Source organism: Nelumbo lutea, chromosome 5, assembly GCF_056320005.1.
Source record: "Nelumbo lutea isolate HS-2025 chromosome 5, American lotus-T2T, whole genome shotgun sequence".
Lineage (NCBI taxonomy): Eukaryota > Viridiplantae > Streptophyta > Magnoliopsida > Proteales > Nelumbonaceae > Nelumbo > Nelumbo lutea.
The window spans coordinates 11,240,096-11,261,463 of NC_142688.1; the positions used below are offsets into that span (position 1 = coordinate 11,240,096).

The 21,368-nt window shown below is 39.3% G+C and overlaps 1 protein-coding gene and 1 non-coding gene across 3 annotated transcripts; both read left to right on the forward strand.

Moving 5' to 3' along the window:
• The first annotated feature begins 1,679 nt into the window (after positions 1-1,679).
• Positions 1,680-1,764, forward strand: TRNAY-GUA (transfer RNA tyrosine (anticodon GUA)). The gene is given in 2 exon segments: positions 1,680-1,716; positions 1,729-1,764. It is a non-coding gene; the product is annotated as a tRNA-Tyr (tRNA).
• A 6,088-nt stretch (positions 1,765-7,852) lies between these two features.
• On the forward strand, positions 7,853-21,119 carry LOC148850322 (uncharacterized). Of its 2 annotated transcripts, XM_088946618.1 has the most exons (9): positions 8,081-8,156; positions 8,247-8,298; positions 8,437-13,773; positions 13,874-14,112; positions 14,203-14,347; positions 18,264-18,465; positions 18,570-18,911; positions 19,015-19,709; positions 20,002-21,119. In XM_088946618.1, exons 3-9 carry the CDS (start codon positions 8,557-8,559, stop codon positions 20,704-20,706), a joined length of 7,545 nt encoding a protein of 2,514 aa, XP_088802744.1. In that variant the 5' UTR covers positions 8,081-8,156; positions 8,247-8,298; positions 8,437-8,556; the 3' UTR covers positions 20,707-21,119. The 2 variants fall into 2 exon arrangements, with proteins under 2 accessions (XP_088802743.1, XP_088802744.1); XM_088946617.1 differs by lacking the exon at positions 8,247-8,298 and having other exon boundaries at positions 7,853-8,156.
• Positions 21,120-21,368: the final 249 nt, after the last annotated feature.

Consider the following 21,368-nt stretch of genomic DNA (forward strand, 5'->3'; position numbering starts at 1 on the left):
TACGGTCCAGTCCGGTTTTGAAATTAATAGTTTCAAGGTGTTTTGAGATAAGAATGCAGATATGTCAGTCGAATTCGAATAAAATTGAATAATCAATTTTTGTAATTGAATTCGAATTCAGTTGTTAGTTTTAAATATGAATTCCTAGTCGAATTCGAATCATCATATTTCTAATCGAATTCAAGTTAGAATTTTGAGTGGTTTGCTTCAAATTCAGTCCATTTACACCCTTATTTAGCAGTTAGGAATTTGCCCCTTTAAGGAGTCTGGATCTCCCACCTACGAGAACCCTACCCACATCTACCCACATAACATCGCAGCTACACATGGAGAATATATCATCCTCCTAAATAATATTATGCATGAAAAGATGCTCCCAATACACGGGATAATGTGCTGTGACTAGACATGGGCAGAATTCTTATAGACAGGAGATCCAAAGTTTCTTATTATGACATTATAACAACTCTCAAAGTTGGAAGTGGTTCTAGGGGCCCCGATGGCGTTGGTAGGGAAGGGAAAGTTGTGGGCCCATGATAAATAACTTTTTCATTGTTCATTTTTTGTTGTGGGTCCTGTAGTAAATAACTTTTGGTAAATGATATCTACTTCCCAATATAAGACATCATTGGACAAAATTGCTGCTTATAATAATTACATTTTATGAGTGAAAGGAATGCTTATATGTGAAATAAAGATAAAAAGAATACATATAAATGCCCAGGTAAAGCCTTAAAAGGCTTACCAAAAATCAACAGGGCCAAAGTGTTTTCTTATTTTAGGCAGTAGTTAGTGGTTAAACAATTTGTTAAACAGGATTCATGTAGCCTAATTTGCTATAATTTGCAAATATGGACGGGAGTGTTGAGACACTTAGGGCTGTTTGAGAAGGTTGAACTGAAAATTCAGTTGAGCAGGTTCAGGTCAGCTGCTATGAAGTGCTTCAGAATTCAGATAAGCTATGCAAACGACACTTAAAATGAATAACAGCTGCCTATTTGGGTTCTCTGGACTTTTCGCCTAACATAGGTTATAAACAGTAAATTTTGTGTAGGTCAGGGCCTGCTTCGGAAAAAGCATAAGACACTATGCTACAGCAGCTAATAAGCGCTACCAAGTCCAACTGGGTTATATTTAGGGATGGTAATTTTTTGATCCCAACAGGAATCCAATTTTTCCATACCTCATGGAATCGAGGATGGGGATTGTTTTGGTAGGAAGAGGATAGAGACAGGGATTAATAGGAATCCTCAATCGGGAATTAATATATATATATATATATATCAAATATACTATCATATTATTTATATTATAATATATATCAAAACATTATTTATAATTTATATTATTTATTTATTTATTTATTTTAAATACTATTATCTAAAAACATTTCGGGGATTTGGGTCCCCACGAGGAACCCATCCCCATCGGGGATTAAAGATGGAAATGAAGGTTAATTTCAAAATCAAGGTTAAGGAGGGGGCATATGATCTCCTCTCCGTTACCATTCCTACTTATATTGGTATTGTATTAGAGTTTGGATTTTTTCCTCACAGATCCCTCTTGACATACACATGGAGTCGCATATGAAACATCTCCGTATTTGTAAGTTGGGGAGATGTTCCAACCGAAATCATTGCATCTTAATTATATAGCTTTAGTTTGCATTAGATCCGTAACCGGCTTTAGCTCAGTTGGTAGAGCGGAGGACTGTAGTTGTTAGCTGTTATCCTTAAGTCGCTGGTTCGAATCCGGTAAACCGGAATCTGTATTTTTTAACAATTCCTTCTTTCTGTTTTTATTTAAATTTTAGCATGATTATGATTTATGACTTATGAGTAATATAAGTCAACAAAAAAGGGGGTTGACCCACAATCAAGAGAAAACATATTCTCACGATTAACTTGGGCTTTAAATGGGCATGCCCCCAATTGTGTAAAAAAATTGGCATAATGGGGCTTACGATTATCAAGTGTGGAGTCTGTGCACACTGCTGCTCACTAGTCTTTAGTGTAAAAACTGAAAAGGAGTCTGAGGTTTAAGGCATAGTTTTTAAAACTGACCCGGTGATCGAATCGGTCAGGGTTTGGTAAACAGTCTGATCGTTTCGATTCGAAAAGTCTATTTATTCTGACAAAAAAATAAAAATAAATAAAAAATTTGAAAAATGATCAAAACCGTTCAAATGATTAATCGGTCAATTCAACGATTTGCTGATCAAAATCAATGGTTTTGGAGAAAAGTGGAACTGATCAGGTAACCGGTTCTCAATTTTTCCAGTCCAATTTTAAAAACCATGGTTTAAGGTATTTCCTTGTTCTTTTTGCTCGGTGGCAGTGCATAGAGATGGACTATATTTATGGCAGCAGGGACAAAGGCAATATGAACTTTGAGGCTCCCTGGAAGTGTGGAGCAAATGAGTAAAAATGAAAGATGTAACGCAACTGGTAAAGGGTAGGAAATGTTTTATTTGTACATCTTTGAAAGAAATTGATCATAATTTTGCTGATTTATGTGTTTCTCTACCATGAGAAGTGTGGAGCAAATGAGTAAAAATGAAAGATGTAAGGCAACTGGTTAAGGGTAGGAAATGTTTTATTTGTACATCTTTGAAAGAAATTGTTCATAATTTTGCTGAGTTATGTGTTTCTCCACCATGAGAATGGTCAAGTTATGTCTGTTTTCCTTACTATTCTTTACGCCCTCAGGCAACCTCTCTCTATTTTTACCATGTCCTCATTCAATCCATGGCATAAAAATGGCAAAATTGAAATTATAATAAGATATAGGGTAAATTGTTGAAAGTTGAAACCTCCCTGAAGTTTGGTAATTGACTAATTGCAATCACTTCCCCTAAACTTTCTAAAGATAGTTGCAAGTAGACCCCTTTATTAGAATCCTCCAAAAAATGGGCATGAAAATGTCTAAAATACCCATGCAATCACTTCTCATAAACTTTCTCAACATAGTTGCAAATGGACCCCCTTTATTAGAATCCTCCAAAAAGGGGCATGAAAATGTTTAAAATACCCATGCAATCACTTCCCCTAAACTTTCTAAACATAGTTGCAAGTAGACCCCCTTTATCAGAATCCTCTAAAAAAGTGGCATGAAAATGTCTAAAATACCCATGCAAATATTTTGACCAAAACTTTTACTTTCTAAATTTTCTCTTCATAGCAATCTCTAGCCTAAACCCTTCCAATCTCTTTTCTGAAATTGATTTATTTTCCAAACTTGCCTTTGATATCAATCACTCAAATGTAAAACTACAACTTTGGATTCTCTATTTTTGCTGTTTATAAATTTTCTATTGTTTTTTTTTTTTGTATAGACCAGCCTCAATAGTAATTGCATGGCTGTTTCGAATATATCCATGCCTCTTGTTGAACGATTATACCAGAGGGGATCTATTTGCAACTGTGTCAAAGAGTTCATCAAACATCAGGGGAGGTTTCAACAATTTACCCTAAAATATATTGTGCATGTGATATCATATTTAAACAACTCTACACGTTTTTACTAACGAAAGGGCTATTTGTGATAAGTGGAGGCTATCAGGTAAGGTATACTTAAGGTGTTACCAACTAAGGACTGGCTCGTTGGTGTGTTAGCTGGTTTGTTCCAATGTTGACATGGAATCAAATCCTATAACCATCACTTTAAGGAAAAAAGGGTGAGGGGGAAGTTACTAATGGTGGTGCATAGCACCAAATAGAAAAACAAAAACAAAAAGGGTGTTTCCTATTAGGGTTGTTTCTTCAAGTTATTTTTGCAATGTAGACGATTTGCTCTCTCCCTCATTTTCTCTTGTTTGCTTGAGTGTTTTTCAATTTGTTTACTAAATTTCTTGGATTATGTGAGAAATAACTTTTGGAGAAAATGTCATTGACATTTTCTTTTGCACTGGCAACAACATTTTCACCTTTATGCCTACATGGCTCTTGGTTGGTATTATATTACAATATAAAATGGGGGTTTTATTTTTGTACAATTGGAACAGTGACAAGTAGGGGATATGACCTGAATTTTGATTCAGGCCAAAAGTTATTTTATCAAAGGGTTCGACTATGATATGGAAAAGATATGATATCTGAAAAATATATGATTAATCAACTGAAATCATAAATATGGTAGCAAATCAGGTGTTATTTATCAAAATTCATGGATGGGTTTTGATTGATCAAAACTTTTTCCATACCATATATTTCCTGCATCATAGATTTTTCCTTTTATCAAATTCCAAGGCATGGCCATTATTTAACAAAATGGCAATATAACCAAACAAACTACAAGTAGTTTTAGAAACCACATGGTGCATTTAAGTAATTAGCCCTTTTTAGTTAAGGGTGCATTCATGTTGGATTCAATTACAAACTGATTGGTTTTGAACTACTTTTTCTTATCTTTTTTATTTATTTATTTATTTTTTATTCATGAGCTACACAAACGTGAGTAGATTGTCCCCTATACCCATAACCCCTAATTGTATTGGCAACGGGATTTGCTCCCTAGTCTCCAGTACAACCAGTGAGAGAACTTGTCAATTGAGCCACTCTCAATTACTTGCAGTTTGTATCAAGGTTTTAAAAATTGACTCGGAAACGGAACCATTCTGAGCACCATTTTCCGGTTCAGTGGTTCAATCATCCGGGTCGAACTGTTCGACTCGTGATGCTATAAATAAATAAAAAATAAAAAAATATTTATATATAATAAAAAATACCATAAACATTTAAATAAAATACAAAAAAATACACAGAAAAAAAGAACAACATATGAAAAAAAAATAAAAATATATAAACATAAAAATAATAAAATATAGAAAAAATTCCAAAAAATACAGAAAATTTTCCATGGCCATTACTAGATTTCAAACTTCAAGATTAAAGTTCAAACTATGGTATGCAGATGATCCATAGTTAGAGATCTCCAAATGTTCTAAATTATCAAAACATTGATGTAACTCGCATGTAAAGTAGGGAATTTCTCAACCCAAGAAATGAAAACTACAAAAAACACCCAACCCCTTGCATTCACCAAAATAAACAAAATATAGAGGTAAAACAGGAAAATGATCACATACCAAAGATGTTGATTCCAAGTTGGGCATAGATCAGAAAGAAAAATCCATCCACAAAATGTATAAACCACCATGTGATATAGAATGTAATTGTTATTAGAAATAGAGTGACACTGGTAATGGTGGTGTGACAGTGGGTTCGTCGTCGGTGGGCTCGGGCAGTCGGGCTTGGTTACAGGCAAGTTGCCGTTGCAAGTGCTAGTGAGTCTTTTCGCTACTGCAAGCTCACTGGTCGCCATCGGACGCCGGAGGTGGTTGGTTGGTAGGGTGTGAGGGTTGAGAGGAGGGAACTCGGGAAGGGTTAGAACTTCTAACCCTAAAGCCAAAGGGAGTAAGGGATTCGAACTGGGTTGGAATATAAAAGGTATTTTATTTTTTTGCTTTTTTTTTATTTAAAAACATTGAAAATAAAAAAGCTAACGCGCGAACCGTTGTTCAGATCGAACGGTTTAGCAATCCAACCGCCCGGGTCAACGATTTTCTGACATTTTCAACATTTTTTTAACAATTTATGGTTTTTAGTAAAACCAAACCTAAGGGGTTGATCGGTTATCGGTTTTTTTGGTCTGACCGTCCGATCTGATCCGGTTTTGAAAACCATGGTGTATATGCTTTTTTTATTCCAAAAATACAAATAGAAAGTTTCATATCAAACTTTAGAGAAGAAGCAATCCATGCATTACTTTATTTTAGTACTTCAACTTTAGAAATATACATTTTACGTCCAACCTTGCTAAAACAACTTTACGTTGAAGGGTGAAATTATAAACTAGTGACAATAAAGTAACCATTTGAAAATGAGGTTATCCATGAATAGTGAAAAAGAAAACTATTCAATCAAAACATGGGCATTTTCACAATTTTACTCCTCTTGTCATGTTCTAATATTAAAGTGGTACATTTAATAATACAAGCCCTAAAGTGGGACTGCCACTAAAATACCTGGTAATTATCTTTAAGTATCTTTTCTTACTTCACCTAAGTGTAAGGTTGATTTTAGCGATGGTCTATTTGGTTCACCAGAATATAGGTCTGAAATCGGATTCCTAGTGGTAGTGGAATGACATTTACCCTATTTGAGGGAATGGCCATTTCTTTCTTCTCGCATGTGAATGAGATCTCATTCCAACTTACTTTAATTTTAATTTCAATTCCGTCTAAATCAAATAAAAGAATAGACCATTCCATTTCTATTTTTGAGGAATTTTGATTTCGATTCCAATTGTAATACAAACGAAGCCTAATATATATATAGTCAGTGTCAAACTGGTTAAACCCTCCCAAGCCCCAAGGTTCGAACCCGAACTCATTTTACAATCGAACCAAGCAATGATTCCTATTTTTCAAAGAAGAGTATTAACTTTTTTTAGGGAAAATTCTTGATCAATACCCTATACTTTAGGGGTTGTGTCTAGTTGGAACTTTAAAATGTATCCTTAGGGTATTCTAAATTTTCAATCTCTAATAAGTTATTGCCGTTAACAGTCTGTCTCAGTTGATGACATGTGACACTTAAAACTTTTAAAAAAATATATTGTTCATTGTCTTTTACCTTGAGACTGAACAGTTGCATGATAACTATGATGGTGTAGACAACTGACGACGAGATGAAGGTGCCGAAAATTGACAAAGGTCTGGTGACGGCTGAAACCGCCATTGGTACGGTTTCCTATATAGGGCTGAGTTTGCTCATTTATTATACTCGATTTCTTCTTACACTAGTCATTAGGCAATTAAATCCATAAGTGAGTTTGTGATAACAAGAGCTTCATAATGTATATTGACGAATCCCAGCTGTTTGGGCTCTGGAAAAGAAACTTTGTGGAGGAAAAACAAAACCAAGACTAAGAGCAGTCATGTTGTCAAGCAGATGTATTCGCCAGCCCGCTACTTCAAATCATTGAATATATGGTAACACATATTAAGATAAAAAACAAAGTCTTCATCAATCCTGTGAATAACGACTCCCAATTTCTGCAACTTGGCCTTTTCCGGGCATTGAAGGAACAATCAAGCTAAATTATCCATCATCTAAAAGGCATCCCCATTAATAGGATATTTGGTTCTGTGGGTGTTTATTCAATAAATGCTATTAGTAAGTGTTACTGCAGCAGTTTCATTCTCTTATTCTTTTGTATACATAGAGAATGGTAAAAATGTAATTCTTTGGTTTTTGTTTATACTTATCTTTTGGGAAAGCTATTTTTTAAAGTTTTTACAAATGGTCAGATGTTTTCTCACTATTATGCTGATGTAGAGTCTAATAGCACCTAATTGTCATAAACAATTGTAATTATTACATTTTTCAACTTTACAAGTAAATAAAATACAAATATTAAATAAAAAAAACTAAACAAAAATCAGACACATACTAAATAATTAAATAGGTATGTTTTAGAACTTCAATCCAATGCTATATAACAGAATCAATACCCAAAGGGGATGGTGGGAAGACTGTGATTAGTTTTGAGCGATAGCCAAAATTGGTCAATCTCAATGTTAAGGAACAGTAGTTTTTAGAAGGATAATTTTGATATTTTCAAAAATAACTTACCAACTCTTAATGATAGGAACCTATTACACATTTTAAAAATTCAGGGTACCCAAAAGCACATTTCAAAAGTTGAGCAACCGATATAAAAAATTTTCCCTTTTCATATTTTTTTTTAATAACTGTAGTTCTTTTCGCAGACTTTGGGTTTTGGTTGTATGGTTGAATGCCGCGGATTTCGGTTCTGATCACAAAACGTCGCCACATGAACAAACGAGTTAAGCCTATATTAGAACCTTCTCCTCTACAAAATTAATTTATTTTTCTTCGTAAATTACATAATTAATTTTAATTTTTTGATTTTCTGATTTCTGAGACTGATGAAATGAAACTCAATAATATATGTTTATAAATAAATAAATAAATAAATAAAAGAAGTAAAAGACATTAGTCTCTATTTTAATTTTCTTCTCTCTCTCCCTTCTCCCTTCCTGAGGAGCTCACTTTGGCCGCTGGTTAGGGCTTCTCGTTTCACGTCTCCCCAACGCGGTTTAATTGAAACTGTCACCCGATACTGTACTCGTAAGCTCCTTAAACTTTACCTCTCTTCTCATTGTTTTTTTTTTTTTTTTCTTTTATTTAATTATTTATTTTCTATTGCATCCGCTGAAGCTCGAGGGCAAACCCAGTCCCTAATAAAACTCAGAAATCCGCAACGCTCCTGGTAGTCTTTTTTGTTTTTCTAGATTTTCGTCTGTTAAATTTTTGCGATCGAGCTTCGGCGATTATGGAGTTTGTCACGTGGTTTTTTAGGGTTTGATTTTGATCATTTTCTTCTTCTTCTTCATTTTGTTGTTTAAAGGTCCGCCGAAGGAATTCTGTTGCATTGTCTTTATTGGGGAAGCAATATAGAGTTAGGGTTTGATGCTTTGGCTGAACTCGGCATCTGCCGAACGGGAGAAGGGTTGGGTCCGGATTCTCGATGGCCAATCCTGGTGTCGGGAGCAAGTTCGTGTCTGTGAATCTCAATAAGTCGTATGGGCAGCCTCCAGTTTCATTGGGAAATACGGCAGCAAGCAGAATTCGGCAAGGTAGTCATCATGCCGGAGGTGGCGGCGGTGGAATGGTGGTTCTTTCAAGACTTAGGAGTTCAACTGTGGGTGCACAGAAGAGTGGGCCCAGGCTTTCAGTTCCACCCCCCTTGAACTTGCCGTCATTGCGGAAGGAACATGAGCGTTTTGATTCCTCGCTGGCCGGTGGAGGTTCTGTCGGTGCTGGCAGTTCTGCTTCTGGATCCAGACCCACCTCTTCTGGTATGGGTTGGACCAAGCCGGCCCCTTCTGCTTTGCGAGAGAAAGATGGCGTTGGTGGCCTCGACTACCCCTTGCTCGGAAGAGCAGGACCATCATCAGGGAGTGGAAATCAGGCGGTTGATGGTGGGGATCTGCTCTCGTATTCTGTAGATAATGCATCCAAGGGGGGCAGTGTTTATATGCCACCTTCTGCTCGTTTGGGGGCAGTTGGAACTTCAGCTGCTGGTCCTGCACGTGAATTTACTCCAGTAGAGAAGGCTGTTGTATTAAGGGGTGAAGATTTTCCTTCCTTGCAAGCGACCTTGCCTGCCACATCTGGTCCTGCACAGAAGCAGAAGGATATTTTGCACCAGAAACAGAAACAAAAGTTTATTGAAGAATCTTTGATTGAGCATACAGACAGCTCCTATTCAAAGCCACAATTTCATATGCGGCTACAGGTTCAGTCTTCCCGTAGTACTGTTAGCAGTGGCTTGAAGGAGAACCATGGTTTCAGTAATGTCTCAGGTGGTTCTGGTACTGCAGAACAGTTGCGCAAACAAGATGAGTACTTTCCAGGTCCTTTGCCACTTGTCCGGTTGAACCATACATCTGATTGGGCTGATGATGAACGTGATACAGGCCATGGTCTCCCAGACCGAGACAAGGACCATGGTTTCTCAAGAAGTGAATCTCTTCGCCATAGAGAATTTGATATGCCAAGGAACACTGTGCTTACACGTTCTTCAGTTCATGGTCATTCCGACAACCGAGGTCTACATGATGATGAATCCGCAAAGATGTCTTTGAGAGGGGAACCTTATGGTAAAGATGTAAGAACTCCTAGTAGAGAAGGTCGAGATGGGAGCTCCTGGAGAACCTCTTCACTATCAAAAGATGGATATGCTAATCGTGAAGTTGGAATTGACAGAAATGGGGTTGGTGCCAGGCCTTTCAGTATGAACCGTGAAATGAATAAGGACAATAAGTACAGTCAGTTGCCATTTGGAGACAATTCTCGGGATGTTTTCAGCAGTGGTATCACGGGAACTCAGGACTTGAGATTTGGTAGGAGGGATTTGGGTTTTGCACAGGGAAATAGAGAAACTGGGAGTCATATGGCAGCATCATTTAGTGGTAGAGGAGGTGATTTGAATGTGCGGGACCGGCACAACGGTGATATCTCAAATCGACACAGAAGTGAAATCTTCCAGACCAATTTTATGCCCAAAAGTTCATTTTCTTTGGGAGGCAAAGGGCTACCTGCAAATGATCCATCACTTAATTTCAGTAGAGAAAAACGTTCCTTCTCAAACAATGGAAAACCATATCAAGAGGATCCTTTTCTTAAAGATTTTGGCAGTAGTCCCGGGTTTGATGGAAGGGGTCCTTTCTCTAGTGGTCTTGTTGGGGTGTTTAAGAAGAAGAAGGGTGTGCTCAAACAGGCTGATTTCCATGACCCTGTTAGGGAATCTTTTGAGGCAGAGCTTGAGAAAGTTCAGAAGATGCAGGAGGAGGAGCGACAGCGCATCCTTGAAGAACAAGCAAGGGCTTTGGAGCTTGCTCGGAAAGAAGAGGAGGAGAGAGAGCGTCTTGCTAGGGAAGAAGAAGAAAGACGGAGAAGACTTGAAGAAGAAGCTAGGGAGGCTGCTTGGAGAGCTGAACAGGAACGACTGGAGGCTGCACGAAGGGCTGAAGAGCAAAAGATGGCAAGGGAGGAGGAAAAGCGGAGGATTATTTTGGAGGAAGAGAGGAGGAAAGAAGCTGCTAAACAAAAGCTTTTGGAGTTGGAAGCAAGGATTGCAAGGAGGCAAGCTGAACCAACAAAAGATGAACAGTTTTCTGCTGCTGTTGGGGATGGAAGAATGCCAGTGTTGGGGAAAGAAAAGGAAGTGGCAAGGTCAACTGATGTTGGGGATTGGGAAGATGGTGAGAGAATGGTGGAGAGGATCACTAGTTCAGCATCTTCTGATTCTTTAAGTCTGAATAGATCATCTGAGATGGGTTCTAGACCTCACTCTTCTCGAGATGGAAGTTCTACTTTTCTTGACAGAGGAAAACATCCAAATTCATGGAGGAGGGATGTATTTGACAATGGAAATTCCTCAACCTTTGTTGTACAGGAGCAGGAGAGTGGTTACCACAGTCCAAGGCGAGATGCATTCGGTTCAGGGAGATTATTTCCTAGGAAAGAGTTCTATGGGGGTCCTGGAGCCATGTCTACTAGGACATCTTCCAAAGGAGGGATCTCAGAACCACATTTGTTGGATGATTTCCATCACCTCAAAGGGCACAGATGGAACTTTCAAGGGGATGGAGACCATTACAGCAGGAACTCAGATATTGACCCTGAGTTTCACGAGATTCCCGCTGACAAGTTTGGTGATATGGGATGGGGACAGGGTCGTTCTCGTGGTAGTCTTCATACATCTTATCCAGAAAGAATGTACCAGAATGAGGCCGAAAGTTTTTCTTCCTTTGGGAGGTCCAGGCATTCAATGAGGCAGCCTCGTGTTCTCCCCCCTCCATCACTGATTTCTATGCATAAAAGTTCCTTTGGAGGTCAATCTGAACGTCCTAGTTCTTCAGCTTTTCTCGACGGTGAGATGAATTATCACCATTCTCCAAGAAGAAGTGAACCAATTATCCAAAGGGGATATGAGGGAGGTTATCAGGAGAAGCCTGAACATCCTAGGGTAATGGATTCCCAACAAGAGAATACTGCTGCTGAGGAGCCCAAACTGGAGAAGGCTTCCACACCGAGGTGTGATTCACAGTCCTCACTTTGTGTTTCAAGTCCGCCCAATTCGCCTACTCCTTTATCACATGATGACTTGGATGATGCTGGGGATTCACCAGTCTTGCCAGCTTCTGCAGAAGGTGGAGAGGTACCTCTGTCTGATGTGGCAGCAACAGAAGCTGGGAATTTGAATACGATAACAGCCTCACGTTCTGTATCTCCTGGTGAAGATGAAGAATGGGCTAGTGAGAATAATGATTTACAGGAGCAAGAAGAGTATGATGAAGAGGAAGATGGTTACCATGAAGAGGACGAAGTTCATGAGGGAGATGATGAAAATATAAGGCTGGTTCAGGAGTTTGAAGAATTACACTTGGAAGAGCAGGATGCATCAGACAAGATGGACCAGCTGGTCTTAGGCTTCAATGATGGTGTTGAAGTTGAAATGCCTAGTGGAGATGAGTTAGAAAGAACCTCTGGGAATGGAGAAAATGCAGTTGGCATACAAGAGGTTACTGTTGGAATTGCAGAAAAAAGATCTTTTGATGGGTTTGTTGGTAATGGACAGAGCCTTCAATCTGATAATAGCTCTCCTGATATGACCATGGAAAATTCTTCTAAAATGACCCAGGAATCTGAGAAGGCACTTCAAGATGTGGTTCTGCCACCTGTACATGTTCCCCATAATTTGGGAACATCTAGTTATCTTCAGGGTAACATGGAAGCATCTGATAGTTCCATTTTGCCAGCTCAGCAACCAGTAAATTCATCTGTGAATGTGGCCCTGCCTTCTCCATCTGTCCAGTCAATAATGTCAACTGTTTCTGCTGTTCCAAGTCAGGCTGATGTACCAGTACAGCTACAGTTCGGCCTGTTCTCTGGCCCATCTCTGATACCATCTCCAGTTCCAGCCATACAGATTGGTTCTATACAGATGCCTCTCCATCTGCATCCCCCGGTTGGCCCATCTCTTGCACAGATGCACCCATCACAAGCTCCTATCTTTCAGTTTGGTCAGCTCAGGTACACATCTCCCATCTCTCAGGGAATCTTGCCATTGGCTCCTCAATCAATGTCTTTTGTACAGTCTACTGTTCCAGCTCATTATTCATTAAATCAGAACCAGGGAAGCCTTCTGCATAACCAAGCTGGCCCGGACACTACTCAGAACTGTATAATGAAAGATAAAATGTCATCTATTTTGATAGATAATCAGTCTGTCCTTGTGTCAAATATTGCTGATCTACCTAAGGAGGATGCATGCAAGGACATGAATTTATTGTTAGTAAGAGAAAATGCAGAAAATGAAGTTCTGACATCTCAGAGTCAAACACAGATCTCTATTCTTGGAGAAAAAAGGACAGGACCTGATTCTGTTTTCCAAGATCAAGGATTTCATGATGTGACTGTGAAAAACTACAAATCAGTAGCAAATAATAAAGAATCGATTTCACAATCTGAAGCTGCTCCATCTCAATGTGTTAGGAATGAAAGGGTTGTAGGTGGGTCAGAGGTTCCTCGTGTTCTGCTTGGTACCAAAGGGAAGAAGTTTTTCTACACTATTAAGAATTCTAGTTCAAGGTCGCCCTTTTCCAATGTTGAATCAGTTCGCACTGATTCTAGTGGATTTCCAAGAAGGGCCAGACGGAGCATTTGGCGAACTGAGTTTAGAGTGCGGGAAAATGTTGATAGGAAGCAAACTGAAAGTTCAACTTCATCGAGCAATGCGCTGGATGAAAGGTCAAATTTGAAGGGAAGGGTGTCTGGTAGTCTTGCTCGAAATGGGGGTAAGAAAGGTTCTTTGGAGAAATCATCCAAGCAGATGGTTGAATCTGAATGCAAAGCCTCTCGATCAAGTAGTTCTCATGTTATAGATTTTCACAGCAAGATGGAAAAGGGACTAGGTAAAGATGTGCCGGCAAAAAAGTTGACCTCTTCAATTGGCATGTCATGCACCGGAGAGGGAAATGCAAAGAGAACCATCAGTTCCGAGGAGGATTTAGATGCTCCTCTTCAAAGTGGTGTTGTGCGTGTTTTCAAGCAACCTGGTATAGAAGCTCCTAGTGATGAAGATGACTTCATTGAGGTAAGGTCCAAGAGGCAGATGCTGAATGATAGGCGGGAACAGAGGGAAAAAGAAATTAAAGCCAAGTCTAGGGTCTTCAAGGTATTATTACCTATCATTTTTTGCTTTTAAATGGTTTAACCTTAGTTTGTCTTTCACCTTGAAGTCTAATGAGGGAAATATTCTTGTGTACTCATGTCAGACACCTCGAAAACCTCGTTCTGCTTCACAACCAAGTATTATAGCCTCTACGAAATTGAATAGAACATCTACATCATTGGGTGGAGAAGCAGCAAAAAATATTCTTTCTGATGGACGAGCCTTGGCGAGTGGAGTATCCTCTGGAGTTGCTACTACTATGATATCACAACACTTGGCTCCAATAGGCACCCCTGCTGTGAATTCTGATTCCCAGGCTGATATGAGATCTCATAGTATCAAGTATGTTATCTAGTTATAAGGATGAAATCTACATAAAATGATACAGAGAAGATTCTTCTTAGTCTTGAATTCTTATGATTTCATCTACAGGTCCTTCCAAGCAGGCTCCATTTCAATGGTATCTAGTAGTGGATCAAATCTTGGACAAGGCTTATCATTTGAAAACAAGAACACCGTTCTAGACAATGTTCAAACATCACTTGGTTCCTGGGGCAATGCACTAATTAATCAGCAGGTACTGTGGTATGCTGTAATATCTTTTTTTTTTTTTTTTAACTATACCAGTTACGGTCAAAGTTGAAATATATTACATGATTTGCTGAGTTTTCTGTTTAATCTTATGACAGGTAGGTATGATTTATTTTCTTTAACTTCATTTTACTAATTTATGTGGTTTGGTTTGAAAAATTGCTATTCCACTCTTTTTTGGTTTGCATGATGTGTATTTGGATGAACAACCTTTGTTTTTTAATGATGCACAGTACTTTTTATATTGGGATAAATCTTTCTGAATTAGTTTATTTATTTTTTTTTTATGTCAAACTGTATTGTACATGTAACAAAGCCTTGGCAGGCTACACATGGCATCTTTCTCTAGTACAATGATCTAGGAAAGGGAGTTGTAGTGGCAACCAAGGAAATAAAAGAGTTGTTCATTAGAGTGTGGGATATTATCCCAACAAAATTCTTGGCATAGGAGAATATTACCAAATACCATACTGACGTACTCTAAAATATTGGCTTTCAAACAAGATCTACCAAAGAATAATTGGGCTCTGTGCCCCCATCTTCTCCCTGAAGGTTGATCTCAATCATTGATCGTGTGCATGCAAGAATCAAACTTCTAGGCCTCTAGCTTGCTTTGAACTTTCTTGGTAATAACCTTCTCATTCTTATGTAGATAGGGACAAATCAGGGATGCTAGATTTGGGCTTGATACCGGGGCACTGACAAAGCAGCCTTATCAGCAAAACCTATTATCAATTCAAATATTTAAGCACGCAAAATGGGGTTGTAACAACCAGAACAGTTTCCCTTGAGGCCTTGACTAGAATTGATATTGGGTAGTTGGGTTCATTCATTGATACAATTAAAATTCCTGTCAAATGTTCGAAAGGATTGGGTTATGTTACCCTGTTAACTTGACAATTATCATTTCTGTTTGATGCAATAGTGGTATGATACAATGGATGGTATGTCCAACCTTTTTTGCAGTCATAGACATGACCAAGGTTTGGAATTTTGGTGTTGGTTGAAATGTCAATCATCTAAATATAGAAAACATGTTTGATATGTTGTATAGAGAAGATACTGAGGGGTTTTCTATGGGAACTTGATGAGAAGAAGAGAGATGATCTAGTTAGATGGGAAGTAGTGACTAAAAGGAAGGAGTTGGGAGGATTGGGTCTTGGAAGACTGAAGGAGAGGAATGAGGCTCTGTTGGGCAAGTGGTTATGGAGATTCCCAGGTGAGACAGAGGCTTTGGCACAAAGTGGTAACCAGTATACATGGGCTCTCAGAGAATGGTTGGGATGCTGGAGTATCTACTAAGGCCTCGAGCTATTTACCATGGAAGGCAATTCACAAACTTCTTCCTTTGTTTCTCAGTCATCAGATTTGATCTCAACTCAGGTAGCAAAATCAAATTCTGGGAAGTTATTTGGGTGGGGGACTCTTCTTTAATAACCTTATTCCCTTCAAATTTTGCTCTCTCCTCCCTCAAAGGTAAACCGATTGCTGACTTCCTTGCCCCTTCCCCATCCCTGTCTGGTCTAGCCTGGAATATGGGACTTCGCAGAAGTGTGAGGGATCCGGAATTGGGCTCATTGTCCTCTCTACTCCAGCTGCTCGATGGGGTGTTTCTAGACACTTCGAAACAAGACACTAGACTTTGGGCTCCTCATCCTTCAGGAGTTTTCAGTTGTGCCTCCTTTTTCAAGTCCTTGTCTTCTCCTACCCAACCTGGGGTACCCTTCCCTTTACAAGAAGTTTGGTGTTGACTATCCCCCACAAAGTGGGTGCCTTTTTTGGGGAGGTCTATCATGGTGCAATTAACACTAGTGATCTGATGCAGAGGAAAAGACCTGGTTGGTGCCTTTCACTAAATTGGTGTTATTTGTGTAAGTCAAATGGTGAGAATGCCTTTCGTATTCTTGTCTCCTGTCCTCTTGCTAGTAGTGTTTGGGATTGGTTTTTCTACCTTTTTGGATGCGGGCACCCCATTGAGCTTGGAAAGATTGTTTGAGCTATCTACTTTTAGATGGCCAAAGCGAAGAGGGAGAATACTGTGGAGATGCACAAGGACAGCAGTGCTATGGGTACTATGGGAGGAAAAATCTGAGAATATTTGAAGACAAGGAAAGATGCAAGGAAGAACTAATAGAAAGTATTATGATGAAGGTGACTTCATGGGTGAAAACACTGAAGTTATTCTCAAATTTTACAGTGGATGATATAATAAGGAATTGGAGGACAGTTGCTAGCTCTTCCTTGACAAAGAAGAAGGTCCTGAAGGATTGGGTGCCCCCTGAACCAGGTTTTATCAAATTAAACTTTGATGGCAGCAGGTTTGGAAACCTGGGAAGATCTGGAATTGGAGGGTTATAAGAAATGAAAGAGGAAATATGTTGGGGCTGTTTTCGGGTCCCATTGGAATTGGAAATTCCACTACAGCTGAACTGAAGGCAATGGTATATGGAATACAAAAAACTTAGGAGATGGGGGTGGAAAAGCTGGTTGTGGAAGGGGATTCCAAAGTTATCATCAGTTGGCTAAAACAACAGGACAGCACATCCTGGCTATTCAGAAATGACATCAAGAAGATTGAAAATCTATCCAAGGACATGCAGCTTTCAATAGGTGGACTCCTAGAGCAGCAAATGGATTTGCAGATCAGCTAGCCAAACAAGGGGTAAACATGGATCACTGTTTATGGGCTCAATTGTAAGAGTGAAAAATCAACTTAATAGTGGATACAGTACATTGTAGTGGGGTAGCCGAGGCTGCTCAAAAACTGTAACCCCTGTAACTTATATTTTTCATCAATGAAATTTCTTTTTATTGATAAAAAAAAATGATGTATAGAAATATTGTAAAAATTGTAGAGATGGTGTAAACATTGTGAAACCATAATGGTTAATAAACTAAGGTTGATAGGCGAAATAACATGCTGCGAAGTCGTTTTTGACAACCATAAAAAATAATATTCTATCTGTGGGTTTTGTCGTGGCCTTACCTCTCTTATGGAGCTTTAGTAGTAATTCCTTTCTTTTTATTCTTGGAAGTTGTGCATTTTTCCTTTGAGTGTTTTTTTCCATATATGGTTACTATTTTTTCTTAAGTTGCAATTACTTGAATTAACTTTTTTTTTTCATATTTTGGAATCTTTGTCTTCTTGATTTAGGTTTCTTAAGTTTCTGCGGTTGTTTCATCTCTCATGTTCTGCTTTTCAATTGTTCTACCTTGGTTGTGGAGCGTTGGATATCATACATTTATGATTGTGCTATTATTTGGGCCGGTGCTTATATGGTCCTTGGGGTGGTTACACCTCCAGATTCTGCTTTTTGGCTACATTTTTGAAGAACAAGTATGGTTCCTTAATTTATTAAAAAAAAAAAAACAAGTATGGTTCCTTGTATTAGTGGTTTTATTCTGCCATTTTTCCATTTAGCCAAACTAATTGGAGAAACTAAATGGTTCCTCACTTTTATTCATTTAATGGATTTCATGTGACCTTGAAAAATTCATTGGAGGTATGAGAGAATTGGGTGGGATTTTATTCCACATATAAGAGATGCATTGTTTTTATCATCATCAAGGAATATGTTGGTGTTGACCCTTCAAGTTTTGCATCAATTGCCGCCTGTGTCTTTGACTGGGGTTGTTGATACATGTGTAAACCTGTCCCTACTGTGGTCAATTTGTCATATAGCTGTGATCTTGGATATATCATTGTGAAAAATTGTCCTGAAGTATGGAGTTTTTTCGTTTTGACATAATAATTTCTTTGGCCTGCAACAGAGAAGGCACAGAAGTTCTAAAATAGCATTACATTGCCTTTATTAATTAATTATTCTGATTTATTTTCATGTGGCTTATGTTCTGCAGCATTTTCTTATTGAGCTTTTAGTTAATTTACTTGTCTTTGTCAGGTTATGGCCCTAACTCAGACTCAACTTGATGAGGCTATGAAGCCTGCTCGATTTGATAAACATGTTGCATCAGTTGGAGACCACACCAACACTGTCATTGAGCCTAGCAAACCATCACCATCCATATTGAGCCAGGACAAATCATTTTCTTCGGCAGCAAGCCCTCTCAATTCCCTGCTCGCTGGGGAGAAAATTCAATTTGGTGAGTGTACATTTCAGTTAGATTCAGTGTTCTTGCATCGGAAACACCACTCCCTTCCTCCCATCTGCTTACCTTCCTCAATAAATTTATGAACTTGTGTTTAGGTGCTGTTACATCTCCAACCATTCTCCCTCCTGGTAGCCGTGTTGTTCCAAATGGGATTGGTCCTACAGGCTCATGTAGAACAGATGTTCAAATTGACCACAGTTTGTCTGCAGCAGAGAATGACTGCACCCTTTTTTTCAACAAAGAGAAGCACCATGATGAATCTTGTGTTCATTTAGAAGATCCTGAAGCCGAGGCTGAAGCTGCTGCTTCAGCAGTTGCCGTTGCTGCTATTAGTAGTGATGAGATAGCTGTGAATGGATTGGGGGCATGCTCTGTTTCAGTTTCAGATGGTAAAAGCTTTGGAGGTGCAGAAATTGACGGATTGGCAACTGGAAGTGGTTATGTGACCTTGCAAATATTGATAATCAATTTGGCTCTTTATTTTGGTCGAATATTTATTCCTGCTTCAACCATATTTAAGCACAATTATTTCTTTGGCAGGTGTCACTGGCAATCAGCAATCAACAAGTCAAGCTAGGGGTGAAGAATCCCTAACTGTAGCTCTTCCAGCTGATCTATCTGTTGAGACTACATCCCTTTCCTTATGGCCACCTTTGCTTAGCCCACAAAATTCTTCCAGCCAAATGCTTTCCCATTTTCCTGCTGCCCCACCTTCCCATTTTCCTTGCTATGAGATGAGCCCCATGATAGGGCCACCTATCTTTTCCTTTGGGCATGATGAATCTGCTGGTTCTCAATCACAATCACAAAAGACTAGCACAACTTCAGGGCCGTTGGGTGCTTGGCAACAATGCCATTCTAGTGTAGATTCTTTCTATGGTCCACAGGCAGGGTTTACAGGCCCCTTTATCAGTCCACCTGGAGGAATTCCAGGTGTTCAAGGTCCTCCTCACATGGTTGTCTACAACCATTTTGCACCAGTTGGTCAGTTTGGCCAGGTTGGCTTGAGTTTCATGGGTACCACTTATATTCCGTCAGGAAAGCAACCAGACTGGAAGCACAATCCTGCATCTTCCACAATGGTTGTTGGTGAGGGGGACATCAACAATCTGAATATGATTTCTGCACAGCGTAATGCCCCCAGTATGCCTACTCCAATTCAGCATCTGGCCCCAGGGTCGCCTCTGCTTCCCATGGCCTCTCCATTAGCCATGTTTGATATGTCTCCTTTCCAGGTAAATGCAACATTTGAAGCAATAGCGGTTCTAATCTTCTGAAAATGCGTATTTATTTATTTTTCTAAGTAGTTTTTGTGAATACAACAGTACATTTTAGTGTTATGAATAACATCAGTCCAGGATTTTCTTTGTTTAATGTTGTTGGCTCTAATATGATGACATAGTCTTGATTTCATCCTTGTGATGCATGTACATGTTCACAACCTGTTTTATGCCTTCTCAACACCATTTGTTATTAGGTTGTGCTTATTAGCATAACTCTGTGTTGAAATGGATCTCTTTGTTCCAGTCATCTCCCGACATGTCAGTTCAGGCTCGATGGTCTCATGTTCCTGCATCACCTCTTCAATCTATTCCATTATCAATGCCATCACAACAGCAGCAGACAGAAAGCACTTTGCCCACACAATTCAATCATGGGCTGGCCGTGGAGCAGTCATCAACTGGCAACGGGTTCCATGAGCCTCATTCTTCATCACCCCCAGATAGCAGGAGTTTCCCCGTGACAACTGAAGCCACTGCAACTCAGTTTCCTGATGAACTAGGACTGATGGATCCGTCAAATAGTAGCACTACCAGGGTTTCAAGCAGCAGACCGGCATCATTCATCTCCTCCAATGAGAATGCCAAAGCCCAAAGTGTAGTCACAAAGAGTTCATCCAGAAATGCAGTTGCAAATGCTGGTGATGGTGGAGCCAGCAACAACAGCAGCAACACAAGCAACAGTGGCAGCCAGAGCGTGAATTCTGTATTCAAGGCCCAGACGTCACAGCAGCAGACCTCATCAAACCATCAGTATCTTCATCACGCTGGATACTTGGATCAAAGAGGAGTTTCTCAGAAGGTTGGTTCAGGAGGTGAATGGTCTCATCGAAGAATGGGGTTTCAGGGAAGAAATCAATCATCGGGCACAGAAAAAAACTTGGCTTCTTCAAAAATCAAGCAAATTTATGTGGCCAAATCAGCCACAAGTGGGACATCGGCAGCAGTTTGAGGTCACAAGTTGTGTTTTTTTTCCTTGTTTTGGATGGAAATGTCGTGGTTCTCTGAAACTAAAACCTTTGGGTGGGTTATAGGTGTTTGATTCTGTTGACAGCTATGGGTGGTTATTGAAGGTGAGTGTGGTGAGGCTTGTTTTTTGGCCATATTTATGGGTAGCTAATTGCCTAATTTTGTTAGGGAAGGAGAGACAGAGCAGGAGAAAAGACATGTCTTGGGGTCACAAGGTGGTGATATTTTAATGTCATAAAGAGCATGGCGTTGGCGTGGGAAATCTCTTTAAATTTTGTTTTTCTTATGCCTTGGCTCCAAACCTAAGGCTATTCCTGTGACCGTGAGTCGATGTATTGCCAAAGAAAATTTGAGATCTAGCTGATTTTTTTCCGTATTAATTGTTATTAGGGATTATCGGCGTTCTCTCTCTTTCTCTCTCTCTCTCTCTCTCTCTCTCACGCACACACACACAAAACCCGATAAAGATCACCATCACCTGCACACTAAAAGCTGGGTTGGCGTGGGAAATCTCTTTAAATTTTGTTTTTCTTATGCCTTGGCTCCAAACCAAAGGCTATTCCTGTGACCGCGAGTCGATGTATTGCAAAAGAAAATTTGAGATCTAGCTGATTTTTTTCCATATTAATTGTTATTAGGGATTAT